The following is a 23091-nucleotide window of genomic DNA, read 5'->3' as shown; positions in this document are numbered from 1 at the left end:
CTAGCTGCGGCGAGCAGGGGCTACTCATCATTGTGGTGCGTGGGCTTATCACAGTGGCTTCTCTTGCTGTGGAGCACGTGCTCTAGGTGCGGGGGCTTCAGTAGTTGTGGCCGGCGGGCTCTAGAGCTCAGGCTCAGCAGTTGTGGCGTGCAGGCTTATTTACTCCGCGGCATGTGGGATCTTCCCGGACCAGGGATTGATCCTGTGTCCCCTGCATTGGCAGGTGGATTCTTAACAACTGTACCACCAGGGAAGTCCCCTGGGATACTTTAAACCTAGACCCAAAGGTGGTAGCTGGTGTTGGTGGTAATCGAGGATAAGGCTCGGGAGTGGCAGGTGACCATGTTTCCCGTCCCTTGGAGGAAAGTAGTATGATGAGAGAATAAAACCACCATACCAGGAAAAGCAGAAATACAAAACCTCAAGTGAGAATTTCACTGGTATGTGAGTCAAGTCACCTTGACCTCCATTCCTGCCCTTTTCATGGTTACTTGAGATGGTCCACTGCCCTAACATTAAATTGACTCTTTTTTTAAATTCTTTTTTTTTAAAAAAAAATCTATTTATTAATTTATTTGGCTGTGCCAGGTCTTAGTCGCAGTACGCAGGATCTTTAGTTGCAGCATGCGGATTCTTTTTAGTTGGGGCATGCAGGCTCTTCGTTGCATCATGCGGGATCTAGTTCCCTAACCAGGGATTGAACCCGGGCCCCCTGCATTGGGAGTGCAGAGTCCTAACTGCTGGACCACCAGGAAGTCCCTAAGTTGATTCTTGCCTATCACATTGAGTTTCTGACAAACTAAAGAATCTCAAGCAGAGGGGGAATGGCATGATCAGAATAGAGTTCAGAGTGGAAACTCTAGCTGCCACGAGGGGCATGAACTGGACAGAGGAGGCAGGGTCAGCAGGGAGGTTGATGCAGCGTCTCGGGGAGAGATGAGGAGGCCTGGGGTAGAGCTAGCAGTCTCCGTGTGGGGAGGAGAGGGATGAGGATGAAACACATATATTTCCAAGGCAGAATCAGCAGACATGGTTACTGATGAGATGTGGAGGGTGAAGGAGGAGAGGGAATGAGGATAGGTGTTGGGACCTCAAGAGGATGCTCAGGTTATGGCCACGTGGTGTTGGAAATCCAAGGCAGGGGATCTGGGGCTTAGAGGGGAGGTTCTAGGCTGCATATGGAGATTTATCTGCTTAGAAGTATTGGGTGGGCTAAAAGGTGCCTTTGGTTCTTTAAGTAAAAATAAAAGACACATTTTTCATTTTCACCAAGAACTTTATTGAACAATGTATTCACCCTTTTGTTCCACTACCTTCTGCCATTTTCCAGGCAACTTCATAATTCCATCTTCCCAAAACTTTTTATCTTTTTGAGCAAAGAACTGTTCCAGGTGCCTTCTACAGTCTTTCAGGGAATTGAATTTTTTTCCATTAAGAGAATTTTGTAAAGACCGAAATAAATAGAAATCTGAAGGTACATTGTCTGGTGAATATGGTAGATGAATCAAAACTTCCCAGACAAGCTGTAACAGTTTTTGCCTGGTCATCAGAGAAACATGTGGTCTTGCGTTATCCTGATGGAAGATTATGCATTTTATGTTGACTACTTCTGGACGCTTTTCTCGAGTGCTGCTTTCAGTTGGTCTAACTGGGAGCAGTACTTGCTGGAATTAATCGTTTGGTTTTACAGAAGGAGCTCATAATAGAGGACTCACTTCCAATCCCACCATATACACAACATCACCTTCTTTGGCTGAAGACCGGCCTTTGGTGTGGTTGGTGGTGGTTCATTTCCCTTGTCCCATGACCTCTTCCGTTCCACATTATTGTACAGTATCCACTTTTCATTGCCCGTCACAATTTGTTTTAAAAACGGAACATTTTCATTACGTTTCAGTAGAGAATCGCATGTGAAAATATGGTCAAGGTTTTTTTCTCTTAACGTATGTGGAACCCAAACATCAAAGCAATTCACATAACCCAGCTGGTGCAAATGATTTTCAACACTTGATTTCGATATTTTGAGTATGTCGGCTATCTCCTGCGTGGTATAACGTTGATTTTTCTCAGTTAATGTCTCAATTTGATCGCTATTAACTTCAAGTGGTTTACCCAACCGTGGAGTATCATCCAGCAAGAAATCTCCAGCACGAAACTTCGCAAACCACTTTTGACAACGCTCGATCAGTCACAGCCCCTTCTCCATACACTGCACAAATCTGTTTTTGCATTTCAGTTGCATTTTTTTAGTTTTTGTGGTACGCGAGCCTCTCACTGTTGTGGCCTCTCCCGTTGCGGAGCACAGGCTCCAGACGCGCAGGCTCAGCAGCCATGGCTCACGGGCCCAGCTGCTCCGCGCCATGTGGGATCTTCCCGGACCGGGGCACGAACCCGTGTCCCCTGCAGCGGCAGGCGGATTCTCAACCACTGTGCCACCAGGGAAGCCCTTCAGTTGTAGTTTTACGTTTCTTGAAATAATAAAGCATAACATGCTGAAAATGTTGCTTTTATTCTTCCATCTTCAATATTAAAATGGGTACACAAAAATTCACCAATTTTGGTAAGTCTTTTTTTTAATGCACACTGATATGACAGCGGTCACATACAATCTTAACAAAATTGTTTCGAATGAAGTTAAAGACAACTAAGCGCTACTAGAGCCGTCTTATGGAAAAAAACCGAATGCACCTTTTGGCTCACCCAGTAGTAACTGAAGCCATGGCAGTGAACCAGGTTGTCTAGGACAAAGCAGAAAGGGCCAAAGCATGCTGTGCTCAATCCAGTGTGGTCTGAGGACATCTGATCACCAAAGGCGGTGAGGGTCACAGACCCCTGCCCAGGGCTTGTGGGGGGCGGCGCCGGGCCGAATAGTCCTTCTCCAGGGTGGCGGTGCCCTCCTGTGCAGGTAGTGGAGAAGAGGAAACCAGGGCACATTTGGTGAAGAAGCACAGGACTAGGTAGGTAGTGATCAGTGCTTGCTGGGGAGAGAAGGGAGCTACCGGGGACATGGGATTAGTGGGGGGTGGAAAAAGAGGGCCAAAGGAGAGATCAAAGGTAACATTCCCCAAAGGGGATGGGGAAGAGGAGGAGCAGGGCCCGGTGTGCAGGGCCATGTGTGGGTGGAATGAACAGGGACTGAGTATAGGGCAGGTTGTGATTCCATTCTGGTTAATTCGACCCTCTGAATTTCTCCATCTACGAAGCAGTAATAACGATTACTTTCTTTGCAGAACAGTTGTGGGAATTACAAATAACCAGTAAAGTTCAGGTATCCCTTGCCATCTGAACTCTCATTATCTGAATGAGATAATCACGATGATGACTCGCAAAACCATTACCCAACATTTACAGCCCTAAATGAATATCTGCCTAATGACTTGGCCTCTGCACCGAAGAGAGCATTTAAGTCATGGGCGAGCCCCAGTGAGAGTATGCAGTTGCACCGAAGCCCTGCTTCACTCTTTTCTCCGTGAACCACACCCCTTTAGTGCCTCGTACAAATGTGCTAGGCATTGTTGCTAGCACCTTCCTCACATTTTCAGTGAAAATACCTTCTAGAAAATGGAAAAGCCTGGGACGAAAGTGGGTGAGCCTAAGTGGCTGCCTTCATTAGCAGGAAGAGCACAGGGACAAATGGGGGTTGAGAACAGGGGCACATAAATGGGATGAGCTTGGCCATGACCCTGTGCTGCTCAGCCATGCCTGTGTCAGGCGGGCAAAGTGATTGGGATTACAGGTGTGTGGTCATGACACGAGCCGATGTATCACATTTAAAAATTCAGCAAAGAGAGCACGGTCCCCAGAGCTATAGAACTGCAAGCCAAGGAAAAGCAAGCAGATGTCCACTTTGATTTATTTTATCTCAACGATTCATCTATGGCTTCAGATACTGGGTCACAGCCATTCACTTCCTGAGCCTGAAGTGTCAAGAAGAGAAGAGCGTCGTCCACTCATTCCTTGGCTGTGAACACACACTGACCTCGGGCAACCTCACCCACCACTTACAGCAGCCACCAACTCCCCCTCTCACCCTGTACCTCACTCAGGTAACTCTCCTATCAATTAGTGTGATTATTCAAATTGGCTAACTTATTTATTCTATTATGCTAAATGGTTCCTGTACTGGAATCCTTTTAATATATCATTTCCTTATAATTTACATTACAGTACATGTTCATCGAAAGAAACAAAAATGTGTACCCAATACTTTACAGGATCATTGCGTGTTAAGAACATCAAATACTTCACGTTAAACAGAGATTATATACTTCATGTTATGTAGAAATCCTTAGTGATTTGTTAAATAAATGTCCAAGAGTGTTTTAGTGGTATTCAGAAAATTAATTGGGCTTTTTAGGTGGGCTCTGAACACAATATTAATTGTCCTATTTAAAATAATGGACGGGGCTTCCCTGGTGGCGCAGTGGTTGAGAATCCGCCTGCCGATGCAGGAGACACGGGTTCGTGCCCTGGTCCGGGAAGATCCCACATGCCGCGGAGCAACTAAGCCCGTGAGCCATGGCCGCTGAGCCTGTGCGTCCGGAGCCTGTGCTCCGCAACGGGAGAGGCCACAACAGTGAGAGGCCCGCATACCGCAAAAAAAATAAATAAATAAATAAATAAAATAAAATAATGGAATATAAACTCCTGCTTGCCAAGTTTTCTCCAGCTGTCAGGGGAACCACAGTGATTAAGGGGCCTTCAATTGTTCCAAAGAACAATGTGGAAGCTTCCAGAGTGATGAGAGAAGACGAACACGTCCAGGAGTTGTTAGCTAAATGATTTAAGGGACCTGGTCCCAGAGTTCCAGAATGTCAAGGGCAGGGAGGGAGGGGCCCTGAGAGAGCAGGTAAGCCACCCTCCCCATCTGACCTAAGGGGAAACGGTGACCCAGCCTGGGAAGGGACCAGTCCAGGGTGGCAAGATGAACTGATGTCTAAGTGAAGCCAGATCTCCTGCCTCCACTGTCAGTGCTTTTTCCACCTCCCCTAGTCCAAAACGTATCTGGTCCACTCTCTTCAATTACTGAGGTGGAAACTGAAGTCAAAGAGAGGAATGACTTGGCGAGGGTCACTCTGCAGGCTAATAACAGATTTGGAGTAAAATCAGAGCATTCGGGCCCGTCAGCAGCCTTACCTACTGTCAAGGGCAACCGCTCATTGAACTGTAGATAAACCAGACCCAGAAAGGGTAGTGAGTGATTGCTTTGCTGCAGCTGGTGTCCTTGTTTGGGTGAATTCACTGAGCACTGATCACGGGAGACAGAGCATCTTAGGAGGAAAGTGGTGATTTGGTTGGAACGGGCTGAGGGGGAGGTTCTTATGGGATGTCAGGCATTGGTTGCGTGGGGCTGCGTTGACACAGGAGGTAGGAGTTGAGGCAGGAAATGGGGCGCTTCAGAAATCCTGGGCTAGGGCTTCCCTGGTAGCACAGTGGTTAAGAATCCGCCCGCCAATGCAGGGGACGCGGGTTCAAGTCCTGGTCTGGGAAGATCCCACATGCTGCGGAGCAGCTAAGCCCGTGCACTACAACTACTGAACCTGCGCTCTAGAGCCCGCGAGCCACAACTACTGAGCTCGCATGACGCAACTACTGAGCCTGCGCTCTGCAGCCTATGAGTCACAACTACTGAGCCCACGTGCCACAACTACTGAGCCTGCGCTTAGAGCCTGGGCTCTGCAATAAGAGAAGCTACCACAATGAAAAGCCTGTGCACTGCAACGAAGAGTAGCCCCTGCTCGCTGCAACTAGAGAAAGCCCACGTGCAGCAACGAAGACCCAATGCAGCCAAAAAATAAATAAATAAAATTTATATAAATAAAACAGTATGATCTTTATTAAAAGAGAAAAAAAGAAGAAAAAGAAATCCTGGGCTAGAGGGAGATGATTCCAGAAGAGCCTCTATATACCTGCAAAGAAAGTGCTGACTCTATGAACAGAGTCTAGGATTTCTATTAGACTTGGCATGGAATTAGTGAGTCCAATTCAGAGGAGGAAGGAGGAGAAGAAGAAAGAGAATTAAGCCTCGGAATAGAGTCCCAGAGCCAGAAAGGATGCCCAACTTTTTACAGGGAGGGCAACGGAGGCTGAGAGGGGACAGAGACTTGGCCAAGGCCACAAGTCACAGTCAGGACCCAAACCAGCCCCTCCTGTCTGTGAGGGCAGCTCTCTTCCCTCACGCCCCACCTCAGCACATTGAGAATCATTCTCACTGACAGGAGGGCTTGCTGTATCTTTCTCAGGATCTCTGGGAACAGCTAGCTCTTTCCCAGAATCTGCATTCTGTTATGTGTCTGTTCCCAGAGGTCACCCCTGGAGTCAAGGCTGCTGCCAGCCCTGCATCCACAGAACTTTGTTTCATTGCCCAGACAAGATTTCCTCCCCCGACTGGCAAGCATCTTCCCCATGCTCCAGGGCTGCTGGCCCAGTCTCAGCCCGCCCAGAACAGGGGCCCCAGAAGAGCCCGGGGCTGTCTCACTTGGGCAGAAAATGCCTTCCAAAGAAGCTGATCCTTTTCTTACCTACAGACAGCAGTTTCCTTTTTTAGAACATGAACTCAGAGGACGCAGCTCCTTGCCTCTCCATGAATGGACTATCTCCCAGGCACAGAATTCCAAGAACCCAGGGGGCCACCAGAGACAACGGCCTTTCAAGATTGACTGCAGGGGGAGAGCACGTCCCTTGTAGGGTGGCTCGAGCCGGCTCCCAGAATCTGAAAACTTCATCCTGGCACCAAGTCTGGAATCTGGAAAATTTCCCACAACCCCACTCACTCGCCTTCAAATCATCTACACTTATTCATTCTGCCATTCATTTAACAAGTGTGTATTGAGCACCTACTATGTGTCTAGCCTCTTTGAGGCACTGGAACTTTTTGGACATATCAGATAAAACCGACAAAGATCCCTATCCACCCTATCCAAGAAATCCATATTTTAAGAGGGGAATGGTTAAAAGAGACCTCTGTACTATTTTATATATTTATCCAGAGGCAGGAGATAGAGATCTTTGGTGTTGGATAGACCTGAGTTTAAACCTGCTCTCTTCTCTGATCTTGGGTGGCTGTTTTAACTTCTCTGAGCCTCAGTTTCCTCAATGCTAAAGTGGAGATAAAAATTCCTACTTTATCCTCAGTCGGCTAAATATTGAGTTACCATATGATCCAGCAAGTTGGCTCCTGGGTTGTACACCCGAGGGAAATGAAAACATATGTCCACACAAAACCGTGTACACGAATGTTCACAGCAGCAGTATTCATAGTATCCAAAAAGGAGAAACAACTCAAATGCCCATCAGCTGATGAACAGGTAAACAAAATGTGCTATATCCATACAGTGGAATATTATTTGGCAATAAACAGGAATAAAGTACTGCCACGTGCTACAACATGGATGAGCCTTGAAAACAGTATGCAAGTGAAAGAAGCCAGACACAAAAGACCACATGTTATATGTTTCCATTCATATGAAATATCCAGAATGGGCAAATAGATCAGTCATTGCCTAAGACTGGGGGAAATGGAGGAATTAGGAATATAATGGTTAAGGGGTGCAGGGTTCCTTTCTTTTTTTTTAAAAGAGAGATAGAGAGAATTTTTAAAAATTAATTAATTTTATTTTTGGCTGCGTTGGGTTTTCGTTGCTGTGCGTGGATTTTCTCTAGTTGTGGTGAGCAGGGGCTACTCTTTGATGTGGTGCGCAGGCTTCTCATTGCTGTGGCTTCTCTTGTTGCAGAACACAGGCTCTAGGTGCACAGGTGTCAGTAGTTGTGGTGTGCAGGTTCAGTAGTTGTGGCGCACGAGCTCAGTTGCTCTGCGGCATGTGGGATCTTCCTGGACCAGGGCTCGAATCCGTGTCCCCTGCATTGGCAGGCGGATTCTTAACCACTGTGCCACCAGGGAAGTCCTGGTACAGGGTTTCTTTTGGGGGAATGAAAATGTTCTAAAATTGATTATGGTGATGGATGCACAACTCTGTGAATATACTAAAAGCCACTGAATTGTACACTTTAAATGGGTGAGTGTTATGGTACATGAATTGTATCTCAATAAAGCTATTAAAAAATTCCTACCATGTAGGGCTCTTGGAGGACTAAATGACCTAAGTATACAATGTACCTAACACAGCATCTTGTATTTGGTAGATAGTTAATGGATGCTAAGTTTTAGTCTGTTGATAACCCTTAATAGGCTTGTTTATACAAAAGCTTAAAAATATGTCCTTTGTCAACACAAGAATGCCGTAACCTTTGGTAATCAGTGTAATCAGGTCCTTCCCTACCCCCAGTCCCAGTCCCTTCTCTGCCTGTTGAAATCCTACCTGTATCCCAGCTCAGCTCAAATGCCACCTCTGCAACACCTCTGTGTCGGTCCACCTAGTAATCCTGGGGCATTCAAAGGCAAACTTTCACCACAGTCTGGCTTGTTTCCTAATTCTTTGTGAACACTGCCTCTCCACGTGTCCTGCCCTCTGTGTCCAGCACCTGGAACGGAGGGCATGATCCTGTAACGAGAGGGTTTATAGCTCACATGCTCTGTCTCTCTGGCACAGAACCTGTAATGGGTAGAATTCTACCATGGCCCTCATAACTTTTGCCCTCTGGTTACATGGCAAGAGGAATGTCATAGGTGTAACTAAGGTTACTAATCAGCTGACCTTAAGATAGAGAGATGGGTGGGCCTAACCGAATCACAGGAACCCTTTAAAAGCAGAGTTTTCTTCCACTGGTAGCAGAAGAGGCAGAGAAATTCAAAGTGGCCTCTGAGAGCTGAGAGCAGTCCCCATCAGGGGGAAAATGGGTCTTAGTCCTACAATCACAAGGACCAGGATTCTGCATGGAAGCAGGAATCTTGCTCAGAGCTGCCTGATAAGAGACCAACCCAGCCCACACCTTGACTTGAGTTTGGCCTTGTGAAGCCCTAAGCTGAGAATTCAGTTGAACCTACCTTGACTTCTGACCGACAAATAAACAGGTGTTATTTTAAATTGCTCTGTTTGTGGTAATTTGTTATGCAGAAATAGAAAACAAATATAGCATCTGTCTGTGGAGGGACATTTTATCCCCATTTTATAATGGGGATAAGTGAGGAGGCCCAGAGAGGTGCCATCACTTGTCCAGGATTGTACAGTACACTAGTGGTAGGGCTGAGTCAGAGGCTACAGTAGGGGCTGGCAAATATTATCTGTAAAGGTCCAGACAATATTTTAGGCTTTAGGGGTCATATGGTTTCTGCACTTAGGGAAATGTTTTTCTCCCTTTAAGGGTTGGAGACTGGTTTTCATCTGTGAAGGGGGACATTTCTGATTTCTTTTAACTTATTGATAGCTTCTGCAATGTCCAGCTATTTCTGGAGGTAGGGAAGGCAGTGATTTTACTTTTGTTAGCATGCCCAGGGCTCCGATGGATGAATCTGTAAAGTCCTGTGGGAGCTTGGGAGAGGGACCAGATAATTCTTCTTTGGGACACTGAGGAGACATCACCCAGAAGAAGGTGACCTGTGACCTGTCTTAAGGGACATGTATGAGCTCACCAGGTGAAGCTGGTAAAAGGGAGGGCCTTTGTAGCAAAGGTGTGGTATTGTGCTTGGGACACAGTGGACAGTAGTTCAGGAGTTGGCATGGGAGGAGTGCAGGAAGTGAAGCTGGTGTCGTTATTCTGATGGCAGCGGGAAGTTTAGGCAGGTGAGGGACTTACTGGGATGCTGCTTTGGAAGCTCAAGCTGGTGCCTGATGATGGGCAGAGAGCCTGAAGGCAGAGAGGCCAGCAAGAGGTGGGTAGCAGCAGCCCAGGTTGCAACTGAGGAAGGGCCAGTGTGGCAGAAAAGGGAAAGTACGTGTGGGTGTGGAAGATTCAGACTGATGTGGATTTCAGCGCTTGCTCTGCCTCTCCCCACTCCCAGCCCCCCACTTATCAGCTGTGTGACCCTGAGAAGGTATCAAGATTTCTCTCTCAGCCTTGATGAATTGACTGAAGTGACAGTTAAATGGGAAAAGCACTGACTGGTGACGTCCAGTAAGTGGGTGCAAGTGGTAGTCCCCTCCCCCACACCTGGAGGCAAAGGCTGGTGACCGATTGTCTCCTCTGAGTTGCCCAGTGGTGCCGGGGAAAGCCAGAGGCTGATGGTTCAGAAAGGACCTGCAAGTATTCCCAAGCCTGCATGGTCTCCACAGTGCCTGGGCATCATGGCAGACTTCGGGGGCTGGGACCAGAGCCCCCAAAAGCGGGGAAGAGGAAGATGGAGCCCAGAAGAACTGGACCAGATCCTCAGGTTCAAATCAACACCCGGTCCCAGTCTCCTCTGGTCCTTGCCCTGCTGGGTCTGGCTGGGCCCTGCCCTCAGGGTGGTGCCTATCCACTAGGGGAGATTCACAAACTGAACCATCCTGTAATGCGAGAGCGTACCCAGGCCAGCTCCTCGTGGATAAGGTCCTACTAAGCTATGAGGCCCTCATAGCTACCCTGGGAAGGAGGTACCATTGTCTCCATTTTATAGATAAGGAAACAGCAGCTTAAAGAGAAGGACGTGGCCAGAATCTTCCGGCCTGGAAGTGGCTGAGTCAGGACAGAAGTTACAACCAGGCCACCACCTCCAGGGTGTGAGTGTCCAGCCTGGGCCAGGGGACTCGGGTTCCAGCAGGGTCAAGTGTGTGCCCAGGCCCTGATCTCAACCATATCAGCCTGTGACCTGTGACCCTGGGGAAGGAGAATCTGGATCAGTGAGGGGCCCACACCGGCATGGATGCCTGCCCCTGGAGAAAGGGGTGGAGCTGACAGCTTCACGGCCTCCAGATGCTCACTCATATCCCCCCTGAGCAGGCCCACAAGGGCACCGAGAAGGCTGCTTGTCCCCACCTCCAGATTAAGGAGAGCAAAGCTGAAGGAGGTCCTGGTTTGAGGTCTACCTGATCCCTATCTCAGCTCAGCCACTTGTGAGTTCTTTAGACTTGCACAGGCCTTTGCCCCTCTCTGAGCCTCAGTTTTCTGTCTGTAAAATGGGAACGCTTACATAGACCACACACACAGTGAAGATGAAATGAGATAACATGTAAAAGGACCTCACCGGTCAGAGGAGTCGGTGCTTAGAGAATGCTAAAACTCTCAGGTGGCATATTTCCTCAGCGACGAGGAGTTTAAAAATTGGGGACCTGGGCCCTGCCGCTGACCTGCTCTGTGACTCCGAGACAGTGGTTTCCCCTCTCTGAGATTCAGATCTCCACTGGACAGGCTGCTCTGACCTCCCGTGTCCCTGGGCTGGGAGGGTAGTTGGTCGCCACCGGCTTTGTGGGGAATCCTTGGCCGTGGCTGAGGGGAATCCGCCCAGTCCCCTGGCTTGTTGGAGCAGCAGGAAGAAACATAAACAAAACCCAGACCCCAGCTGGTCCGGAACCACCTCCCTTTGACCCACATGAAATTGTCGAGGTTTTACCTGCCTGTGACTTTGCCCAGCCTTGGCACATGCCGCTCCTTCAGCCTGGACGCTGCCACCCCATTCCTACCTTCTACAACAGGTGTCCTCCCAGAGACGACTTCACACAAGCACACATGCTGACCCTTCTCCAGGCTCCTAAATCACCTGTCCATAAAATCTGCCTCCTGCCTGCACTTGTGAAAGGGCTGAGCTCTATTAAGCTGCTCAGCTTAACTCATTCAATCCCTGAAGACCTGTGAGTTGGGGTCCTCAGCCCTCCTTTGGCACAGGAGGGAGTAGGTTCAGAGAGGTTAAGGTCACACAGGAGGTGGGAGGCCCTGCTCTCAAGCCCCCCTCTCCTGGCCTCTCACTGCCTGGGTCAGGGACTTCACTGGTTTAGAGGCTGGGGAAGCACTTAAATACCTTCTGTTATTTCGGAGAATGCCTTCCTCCTGGGGATGTGAGGGCCTGAAGGGCCCGGGAGGGCTTGCTGTCCGATTGACTGCTGTGAGAAGAAAAAGCCAGTTGTCAAGGAGTATGCGGTAAACAGTCAAGTTACTTTCCCTCCTTGGGCCTCAGTTTCCCTTCCTGTAAAATGGGAGTGAGGAGGCCTGGGCTTCACAGCCCTCTCAGACTGAGCGCCGATGGCTCTCAGAGGAGTTCGTGTCTGGTTCCCAAGCCCGCCCCCGTGGAGTAGTGGGGGCGGAATGACCCCAAGGACTGCGGGTTCCCGACAGTTCCAGGGAGGATCCGGTTAAGAGCTCCCCCCGCGCTGGGAGATCCCGACCTCCGCCAGCCCAGGTCGCGCTGTCGCTTTAAGGTCGGGCGCGGCACCAGTAGCCGCCCGGAGCCGCGACACCCTGGAGTCTCCGCAGGCCCTGCGGCAGCGAGGACGCAGATCTGAGGAAGTGGGGGGCAGGCCGCGCCCTGAGCCCGAGCCCAGGGTCCCGGCCGTAGTCGGCCAAGCCCGAAGCGTGGGCGGGAGCCAGGGGGAGATCATCACCGGAGTCGACAGCGAAGCCGGACTCCACGCGCCCCTCTGCGCCCCAGCCCGGTGGCCGAGCCCCTGCGCGGTGAAGCGGGCTCGGCACCGCTCCCACCGGGTCGGGGCGGCGATCGGACGGGACGGACGGCGGCGGACGAGACGCCTTGGACCAGACCCGGAGCCGGACCGTAGCGCTTCTTCGGGCTCGGAGAGCTGGGCTGCGGGACGGTCGCCGGGCCGCCCCTAACGCCGGGCGCCCCCTGCAGACCAGAGAGACAGCCCTTCCCAGGTTCTGTCTGTCCACGGGCGCGACAGGGCGCGACAGCCATCATGCCTTCACCTCCGCTCGGCTCGCCAGGCTCCCCGCTCCGGGACCACGCCTGAACCTGCAGCGCGATGGCTGCGCGCAAGGTGGGTATAAGCTTCCTTCTCTCCCCGCCCTTGGGAGCATCTCGGCTCCTCCTAATCCAGCTCCCCCCCCCCCCCGGACCCTTTCCCTTCACCTTGACCTCAGTGGCTTGGTGAGCAGAGTCTGGACACCCAAGTCTTCTCCTAACTGTTTTCTAACTTGTTGGGTGGCTTTGGACCATGGCACTCAGAGCCTCAGTTTACCCGGGGTTACACGAAGATGGTTTGGAACACTTCTTGTTCAGATGGTTTAGTTCTTTACAGAAAACTGGCACCTAAAGTTCCGCTGTTGGTAGCAGGGATAGTACGATATTATTTGTGCCCATTTTACAAAGGAGGGAAATGGGGCATGGAGAATCTAGGTAACTTACCCAGTGTCAGAGACAGGGTCCACCCTCTCTGTCAAGCTGTGTCACTGTTTGCCATCTTGCCGTCTCATCTTCATAACTTGCTCCCCCCTGGGAGGCAGGAATTTGAGCTCAGAGATGTTGGGCCGCCTGATCAAGGTCACAGAGCTAACAGATAGAGTGTCTATAGTCAGAGGCAGTGATAACTTTGGCTGGTGGGAGGTGGGGTGGCAGCAGCAGAAAGCCTTCTGGGAGGAGGTGTATTTGGCATGGGTCTTGAAGGGGGGTGTGAAATGAGGGCCCTGAATGGGGACAGAGGGCTCCCCAGGAGCAGCAGGTGTAGGGGACCCCAGGAGTTTGGGTGCATGGGTGGGGGGGGATATGAGGGAGCTGGAAGGAGGGGCCAGCCTGGCAGCCTGACTGAGTGCCAGATTGGGAGTGGGACTCCTCTGGGATTAGAGACGTTTCCTCCCTGCCCAGGGCTGGGGTTATGCCCTCCAGGGCAGGGAGCCCTTTCTTCCTCCCCGATCAGGGTCCAGGGTACACAACTGTGAAGGGTGAGTAAACTGCCTGGAGACCACGTCTCTGAAATGGGCCAGGGGAATCTAGGGCAGGACACCCTTCCCATAAGCCATCAGAGCCCCGATCTGTAAAAATAATGAAAACCACCTCACAACAGAAGAGGCTGTCCTTCGTCCAGCAGACGTTGACACCTTCCATCTCCCGGGGGTGGTAGGTCATCGTGTGCTCTGCCTGCTCATGGTGGATCCACGTGGAGGGAGGGAGACTCACACAGAAGGAGATGACACAACATCCAGTGAGAACATGCTAAGGGGAATTCCAGGGGCTGGTCTGAGGTCTGGGAGCATTTGAGTCAGGAAGGAGGGCAGAGCGTTTTAGAAGGGGGGATCTGCCTGAGCTGAAGATTTACAAATGCATCTATTCACGGCACGGTCTCAACTTTATATACTGAAAAATACAGATGGATCTAGCTGTGCACACACAGGGCTTTGAGTCAGACTAGACCTGGTTCAAATTTGGCACTGACCTTGGACAAGCTCTCACCCTCGCAGCTCCAGTGTCCTCAGGACATAATACTGTTGTAGGATTAAGATGGCGGATACCTGTAAAGTGCTTGATGTTGTTCCCAGCGCCTGTAAATGCCCAGTACACATCTGCTGCCGCCATCATCAGCTATGCAGGCCAAGGTAGGACTGGAAAGGAAGCATTCACTTGCAGATCATGCTCATCTCTGTGGGGCAGCATTAGTGATGATTTGTATTTTGCATTTTTATTCCCTTCTGTGGTTTTCTCCTTTTCTCCACAATGAGGAACTATTGCTTTTTTTTTTTTTTTTTTTTTTGCGGTACGCAGTCCTCTCGCTGCTGTGGCCTCTCCCGTTGCGGAGCACAGGCTCCGGACGCGCAGGCTCAGCGGCCATGGCTCACGGGCCCAGCCGCTCCGCGGCATGTGGGATCCTCCCGGACCGGGGGGCACAAACCCGTATCCCCTGCATCGGCAGGCGGACCCTCAACCACTGCGCCACCAGGGAAGCCCGGAACTATTGCTTTTATAGAAATTTAAAAGCATCATAAGTTACCTTACTCAGGAGTGAGTTCTGCAAGGGTTGAGACGCACAGCTGTATATGGCTTTGGGCAAAGTCCCTCACCTTTCTGGGCTCAGTTTCCTCATTTGCAAAACAGGAATTTCTTTCCCTGCCTTAACCATCCACCTCAGTTGTGGTGAGTCAGATGAGATTCCAGGTATGAAGCGGAAATGTCAAGTGCCATAATATACAGGCAAAAGGGTACCGTTACAGATTTGCTGTGTTTTTTTTTTCCCCCCAAGCTGATTTCTCCAGCTTTTTCTTCTGACAGCCTCTCCTCACTGTCTGACTTTGGAAAGAGTGTAGTCAGGTTCTTTTTCTCTCCCCCCAGAAAATGCCTTGAGCTGGAGACAGGAGGCCTTTCCCCATAGACAAATTCACAGGAAGAGAATTGAAGGTAATTTACAAGTGTCATTTTTCTATATGCTTCTGGTGGCCTGGAGGCTCAGAACGATTGGGGTCCACTCCTCGAGCATTACATGTATACATTCTCTCTCTCTCACATGCACACACACACACACACACACACACACACACACACACACACACACATTTAAAAACACATCTGGGAACATGCCCTTTTGAAATCTAATGTCTCACCTAATAGATCTTGAACTGCCTCACTCCTCAGCTTCCTGAGGAGTGTGCCTGTGAATGGCTGCACGGCAGGGCATCATTTGATGCACCACATTAGGCTGGGCACGTCCCCATTTGTAAGGCTGACAATTGAAGTCTTCCTAAGGTCTGTGAGTTCCCCAGCCCCCTCCTTCACTGGCTCAACTTTTGGAAGAGGAGAGGGGCCCTCTATAAGTTCTGCTAGCAGCCTGCTAGAGAGCCTGCCCATTGTACGGGTGAGGAGACAGGCCCGGAGCAGTTGAGAGGCTTACCCCAGGACACGGCTGGTGAGCTGTAATGTGGGGACTAAAACCAGGCTCCAAGGCTGGGTGCTGTAGCAGCTGGAATCTTGTGTTCCCTCCCCTCTCCCAGCCCCTCCCAACTACAAGAGGGGCTTTTCACACAACAAGGTGTTTTTTGTTTTGTTTGTTTTTTTGTGGTATGCGGGCTTCTCACTGTTGTGGCCTCTCCCTTTGCAGAGCACAGGCTCCAGACCCGCAGGCTCAGCGGCCATGGCTCACGGGCCCAGCCGCTCCGCGGCATGTGAGATCTTCCCAGACCGGGACACGAACCCGTGTCCCCCGCATCGGCAGGCAGACTCTCAACCACTGCGCCACCAGGGAAGCCCCCACACAACAAGGTTTATTCAGCAACACTGTTTCTCATTTAGGAGAATTTCTTCAACAAATGTTTATAGAGCAGCTACTATGTGCTAGGCACTGGGAGATATAGCAGTGAACAGGGCCTATACAGACCCTGCCCCCAGGAAGCTTGCTGTCTGGTGAGGACAATAAGCAAAGGAGAAACCAAACAGGCAGGATAAAAGCTTGGTCCAAGAAGGCCCAGGGGACTCCAAGTTTAAAGTGTCCCCAGAGAAGGCTTCTCAGGTGAGGGCCAAGCTGATCTGGGAGGGGAGATACGAGCAAGTTACCAGGCAGAGGGAACAGTATGTATAGCAGCCTAGAGGTTGGCTTTGGGGACAGCCCCTTCTTGTCTGTATAATCTGGAGGCAGGGTTCCTCCCAGTTATTTTTTTTCCCCTGGGCATTTTGTCTTTGCCTCATTGAGATAACACTGTGCACATAATTTGGCAAACTAAGTTGAAAAAGTTCAGATATCATAAGCATTTACCCCGTTGTTAAATATTTGTGCTGAGCTTTTTAAAAAATGAGTCATGAATATTCCGTCTAGAGTTTATGCCATGGTTTACTCACCCTTTCCCTATCATTGGAAATTTAGGCTCTTTCCAAATTACAACCATTAAAAATAAGGCCATGGTGAACATCTTTTTGCACAAAGTTTTGCTTTGTGTCATGAATTTCAACTTCAGCCTTCTCAATGCCCCTTTCCCACTAGCTCCTTTACCCACCCCCAGTTTCAATGTCTTCCTCTGTCAAATGGAGGTAAGAGCATTGACCTTTCGAGACTGTGACCAGGGTGAAGTGAGGCAAGGCATAACCAGCAAGCCTCTCTCCTGGTAGGCCTGGCGGACCCCACAGAGTTCACTCTTCTCCCTCCCAGCCTGCAGTGGGGAGTCTCATACAGGCTGATGAGGCCTCTGAGTCTGGGGGGGAGTCCTGGAGTGAACCCAGCCACACTTACTGAGCTCCTACCAGGTCCCAGGTGTGGTGCTAGGAACTTGAGACACATTATTTGTAGCCTTCAAAACAACCCTGCAAAGTTGGGAGCATCATCTCCATTTCACAGATGAGGAAACTAAGGCACAGAGAAGTCAAATGACCCCTCTGAGGTTGCACAGTGACCTCAGGCAGAGGAGGACTAAAATCCAGTCTCTGGTACCCAGCAGGCCTCTCACGGGGCCCATTTCTTCTTCTCTCTCCTTCTCGGTGTCCAGACGTGTGACAGGGGCCGTGTGGCCTCCACCCTGTGCTACTGCATGACGGTCAGCGGCATGGTGGTTCTGGTGGCCGGGACACTCTGCTTCGCCTGGTGGAGTGAAGAAGATGCAGGTGCCCAGCCCAGCCAGCCGGCTCTGCTCACAGGACGCCCTGAGCCTGAGGCCCCTGGTCCCCTGTTCAGGTCGGTCAGCTTCTTCTGCTGCGGTGCAGGTGGCCTGCTGCTACTCTTCAGCCTGCTGTGGTCTGTCAAGGCCAGCATCAAGGGGCCGCCTCGATGGGACCCATATCGCCTCTCCAGAGATCTGTACTACCTCACTGTGGAGCCCTTGGAGAAGGAAAGCTGCAGGTCAGCAGGGCTGGGTGGAGGCCACAAGTGGGGCACTGTTACATCATCATGTATTTGCTCAGCAAACTTTCATGGGGTTTCTCCTCTGGACCAGGAGTTGCCTATGCCCTGGGGTCTTGGAGACTGATCAGCACTCCTGGAAGAGTTTAAAGTCCCTCGACAGATGCAGACTTTGACGAATCAGAGTAGTTAAAGCTGTGAAAGAGGACAGACATGGTTCTGTGGGGACATGGAGAAATCCAGGAAGGCTTCTTGGAGGAGGTGGCAGCAGAGCTCAGCATACAATAGTAGCAAATGCCTGTATAGTACTTAAATGAGATGATGTATATGAAGAACTCAGTCCAGAGCCTGGCACACAGTAGGTGCACAACAAATGTCAACTTTTCCTCAAGTAGATAAGGTGGAGAGAAGCATTTTAGGCAAGCAGAAGAGCATGTGCAAAGGCCCAGGGGTGAGGTGGGGAATGGAGACAAAACCTTGCATTTGGACAATATTTCTCATCTTTTTTTTCATTATCATTCCCTCTAAGGAGACTTTCTACTCATTTTTTTCTTCATCCTCCCCCATGAAATGTTAATATCAGAGATATACTACATATTTGGTCTGTATGTATATTTGTGCTTTATACGTAAACACAGTATCAGCAAGAGTCCAAGAACCAATTTTTGCCCTATTGAGAATGCATGTATCTTACATACTCTTATGTACTTACTCATTCACCAAGTATCAGCTGGGCAGGCATATCAGGGGCCTGCATACATCTTCCCCAGTCTAACCTACCTGCAAGGTAAGAATTACTGTTGTCTTTTACAGAAAAAGAGGGTGAGGGTTATACAGCTAGAAAGTAGCAGAGCCTGCTGGCTGTGAAGTGTGCATTCCCCCACACTACTCTGTAAGCACTGGATTTGCATGTACTAAGGGCTAAGCCATATATTTGGCAACTGGCCTCAGACCTGGGCACCCTTCTTCCCTTGGTTAGAGGGAAAAATGCATTCTGAGTTAAAGAAAGTAACAGATTAGTCCCTGCTACTGTCCTGTGACTCCTTGAGGTCACAGACAATAAAGTATTCAACAGAGGCCCCCTTGTCCAATGGTCAGGCCTTAATTTGACTATTAGAGGGAAGGGCAGGGCCTTGGGGACTCTTCTCAGTTGAGAAACCTGGGTCTCAGAGAGACTAGTGACCTACCTGGTCACACAGTCAGTTAATGGTCAGTTGGAACCAGACCAGGCCTCGGGGTGCTCTGGACTGGAGCCTGTCCCTCCCCGCCCAGCCTGGCCTGAGCACAGAAGGTAGGTGTTGTCTGTAGACACAGCCGTGTTGACCCAACAGGGTCCGGGACATAGCATCTGTCAGGTGGGGCCACTTGGCCTTCATTCCCATCTGGGCCAGGGAGGAACCTACCCAGGAGGTTGTGGAGTGCTCATGGCCCATCAGGTTCAGAGACCAGGTCTTAGATTCAGAGCTGGTGTGGCTGGATGTTGGAGAGGCTGCTTCTGCTAATGGCTCTTTCTTGTCCCTGGGGCTGAGCCACCCTGGCCCTCCTGCTGAGAGCCCAGCATCTGGGCCCCATGAGGAGGCCACTCAGCTGTCCCTGCCCCCAGGGGCCTTGCTCTCTGCAGGTAACTCTAGGTTAGAGAGAAAGGCCTTCTAGGCTGATGACTTGGGCAGGTCCATTTCTCTCTTGGGGCCTCAGTATCCTCATTTATTCATCTACTTATTCTTTCCTGCATTTCACCAACATTTACTGAGTACCTAACTATGCAGGGCGCTGACAATGCAGCAGTGGATGAAACAGACAAAACCCCTCCACTCAGGGGCTCCCATCTTAAGTGTGAGCCCTAATGAGGTGCCTGGATGGGAGGCCTCCTGGGACTCCGCCCCACCCCCCCGCCACGCCTCAGTGAGTACAGCAGAAAAACTGTGTGTCTAGTCAGACAGGAGGCTTTTAGTGTCTGCTCTTTCTTTTCTAAGCTCTATTCTTGAGCCTGTTACTTAGACTCTCCGAGCCACGTCTAGTTCTTCCCCTGTCAATCCTGGAATTTTCCCTAGGATCGCTGTTAGGCTCAGATGAGATGATAGATGGGGAGGTGTATTCACTGCAAAGTTTGCTGTTTTTCCCGTGCTTTCATTTTATGATGTACTCTCATGCCTCCTGATTTGAGCCTCACTGCTTATGAGGCAGTGTAAGGATTAGATCAGTCTTGCAGATGAGAAAGCTGAGGTGTGGAGAGATTAGGGGTCAGGGTTGGGGGAGGTGTGATGGGTGGAGTTGGCTTGGGTTTTGCAAGCAGACAGAGCTGGGGCTTTGCCGCTTCGTTGGAGTGCGGCCTCCACTCACCTGTGCAATGGCTGAGGGCTGCTACCTCCAGGCTTGCCATGAATGTGAAATAAGATTAGAGAGCTTGAGTGTTGGGCATACAGTGTTTCATCCCTGGCCCCTGGCCCCTTTCCCTACTGTGTTTGCTTGACTCAGCTGAATAGTGGAGGAGCTGGTGCCTGGCTCAGATCTGACGTCCCCACCAGGCTCCAGCGAGTGGGGTGAGCCCCAGCCTCGGTGGAGCTTCCTGTGCGTGGGGATCACGGTGGCCAGCCTGCCTCACACAGCTGCAGGAGGCCACATCCAGAATACACCACAAATGGGCCTGCCCCTGAAGTGTGCAATATGGTCACCCTGAACTTCATGTTCCCCAAGATTCCAGCCTTCTTGATCATGACTCTGGCAACCTGGGGCTGGGTGGGCCCAGCTGGCTAGGTGAGGTGGCATGAGGGATACTGCACCTCTGCCCTCGAAGCAAACTTCCTGCTGTGGTCTGATCTCACCTGCCAGCTGTGCTCTGCCCTTCCAGCTGTTGCCTGCTGGAGTGGCCCCCAGGCATACCCAACACCTGCCTCATGTCTCTGGGGCTTGGAGAAGTAGGGAGCAAGCAGCAGGGGCGTGGCTGGGAGGTGAGCAGGGCAGGAGATGTGGGGTTCTGGAAGCCTAATCACCCATATTTTCCTGAGCGTTGTCAAAGCATTTTCCATTTTTCCCTCTCCCTGAATCTACAAAATGGGAATTGTTACCCTCATTTTATAGATGAGCAGAAAGAGGCTCAGAGAGGCTGTGAACATAGCCTAGGTCACACAGCAATTGAACCAATTTGCCTGCCTCCAGGAGCAATAGTCTTTGCCTGCCCTCACCTCAAAGGATGCTGGGAGTCAGAGATGGGTGAGACCCCCTTATCTGATTTCTCAGCTGCAGGGCTCCTGGGCTCTGGAGGAGGAGGGTCTGTGAGAGAAGTTTGCAAAAGCACTGGAAGGGGAGCCCAGCTTGGGCTCTTGGCTGGCGCCCTCCATCAGACTGGCACACAGCCTGCTCCACGACCTTGGTCACGTGGTCCCAGTGGGCTGCTCTTAGGGCTGTGGTGGGCGAGGGCTGAGAAGATACGTTGCCCATAGAAGGGCCATGTCCACGGGGGTGATGGGTGCTCACCCGAGGGGCAACAAATTCCTGGCACAACTGCTCCATCACCACTGGAGCGAAGACCCCTCCACCACCTGTCTGTCCCCTGGCCAGCCTCCTGCCATCGGTCTTCCCCTGTCTAGACAGGCTGGTATAGATTGAACTAATGTGCCGCTGGCTCCAAACTGATGGCCTTGGGCAAGTGACGGCCTCTCTGAGCCTGTGTGGCTCCAGCTAGCAGGAGATCTGTGATAACTTTTGTTACCTACACCCCTGCCTCATGGAGACCTTTGAGATTTTGTTAACAGCTCCCATTTATGGAGCATGTGCTAAGTGTCCCTGTATTACTTCATTTAATCTTCACATGGTCCTGTGAGGTAGATGCCCTTATTGTCCCCATTTACAGAAGGCGAAACTGGGGCCTAGGTTAATAGAGTTACTGACCCATGATCTCCCACCGAGAATGTGGCTGAGCAGGGAGGTGAACCAGCCAGTGCTGACTCATAGCCAGCCCTCGAGCCACTTGGGGTGGGAGGGGACCTCCAAGGTCACCTAGTCAACCTCCGTATCTGGCAGTATCTTCCCAAAGCAAAGCAGTCCAGACAGAGGATCAGTGACCCTCCCACCCCCAAGGTCCCGGGAGGGGAAGGAGCCCTGACTCCCCAGAGGTGACCCCCCAGGACCCTGGGAGGACCGAGGGCCAGCCTCATTCCCATCAGCATTGGTGTGGCTGGGGTGCAGGTGACCTGTTCTTGGAATCTAGTGGGCAGAGCCTGGTCAAGAGGAGCCTCAGAGGATCTGGTCTCTACCTCAAGTCCCTCCAGGGTGGTTCATCTGGGGGAGGTGGGGGAAAGTCACAGGAAAGCCAAGCTCTTTAGAGATAGATAGGGCTGACTGGGTAGATAGTGAGCTCTCCATCTCTGGAGGTATGCAAGCAGAGGTAATCACTTGGTGGACTTACCATATCAGGGCCTCAAGCATCCAGATGGGCAGGGGAATTGAGGTCTCACATCCTGTCCTGAGCATCCACAACTCCAGATTTTGTAAGGGAGATGATTACAGTAAGCTGGAAGTCTTTCTCCCCGTCGATCATCACTCAGTCTTTCAACAAACATCCCCAAGCATCAATCCCTGGACACCCAAAGTCAGTCCCTGCCCTAGGGGACAACCAGCTGGGGTCAAGAGTGACAGAAGAGAGAGCACTGTGGGGACCCAGAGCAGGGAGTGGGAGTTTTGCTAGGGGAGGTCAGGAGAGCTCCCCGGAGGAGACTCAAAGGACAAGTGGGGATTGACCAGCAGGGAAGGGGTGAGGGAGGTGGGAAGGACTTTCCCTGCAGAGAGAACTGAGGAGACAGAGGGTGTGGTGAGCCCATGTGGGGAACTAACTGTATGGAAAACTAACTATAGCACAGGGAGGGTGGAGTTGGGGAAGCTGAGGTTGGCAGGGGCCGGCTGATGTCAAGCTTCAGCTGTGTCTATGGGGGCCCTGGGGAGCCTACAGCCTTCCTCGCTCTCTTCCTGGCGTGCAGTAGGGTTTTGCCCCACCCCTGCTCACAGCCTCTCCTCTGTCCCTGTAGGACCCCAGAGGTGGTTGCCGTCCCCACTTACGAGGAAGCCGTGCACTGCCGACTGGCTGAGGGGCCCCTGACACCACCTGCATGCCCCGTGGAGGAAGACCCGGAGCGCAGTGCCTCGGGGGATGCCCTGCTTGGGGCCCAGCCCCCCTTGCCTCCGCCCAGCTACGAGAGCCTCATCCTCTCTGACGGTGGCATCTCTGGAGAGACAACACCTGGGGCTGCATGCTCCCGCCCAGGCCCGGTTCAGACTGCAGGGGAGGAAGTTAAATGCTTCTAGCAGGCCTGGAAGCCAGAAACAAATGATGGGCTTCTTCTAGCGTCCAGTACAGTGCCTGGTACACAGAAGGCACTCAACAACTGTTTGTTGCTGAATGCTGTTTTATGTTTCTATTGCCCTGTAACAAATGGCTTGAAATAAATCCATTTCATTATCTCTCATGATTCTGTGGGTCACCTGGGCCCAGCTGGGTGGTTCTTCTGCCCCACGGGACACTGGT

At 51.2% G+C, this 23091-nt stretch overlaps 1 protein-coding gene across 1 annotated transcript; it reads left to right on the top strand.

Moving 5' to 3' along the window:
- The first annotated feature begins 12243 nt into the window (after window positions 1-12243).
- Window positions 12244-23034, top strand: TMEM61 (transmembrane protein 61). The gene is made up of 3 exons (XM_059063586.2): window positions 12244-12803; window positions 17224-17573; window positions 22595-23034. The coding sequence occupies exons 1-3, from the start codon at window positions 12789-12791 to the stop codon at window positions 22869-22871; spliced, it is 642 nt and encodes a 213-aa protein (XP_058919569.1). The 5' UTR covers window positions 12244-12788; the 3' UTR covers window positions 22872-23034.
- The last annotated feature ends 57 nt before the right edge of the window (window positions 23035-23091 follow it).

Source organism: Kogia breviceps, chromosome 1 (assembly GCF_026419965.1).
Source record: "Kogia breviceps isolate mKogBre1 chromosome 1, mKogBre1 haplotype 1, whole genome shotgun sequence".
NCBI classification, from domain to species: Eukaryota; Metazoa; Chordata; class Mammalia; order Artiodactyla; family Physeteridae; genus Kogia; species Kogia breviceps.
Note: the sequence above shows the minus strand (reverse complement) of the source record. Positions and strands in the feature narration are given on the sequence as shown.

Coding starts and splice junctions, on each gene's coding strand:
- TMEM61 (XM_059063586.2), top strand. Junction 17,574..22,594: donor TTGGAGAAGGAAAGCTGCAG/GTCAGCAGGGCT, acceptor CTGTCCCTGTAG/GACCCCAGAGGTGGTTGCCG.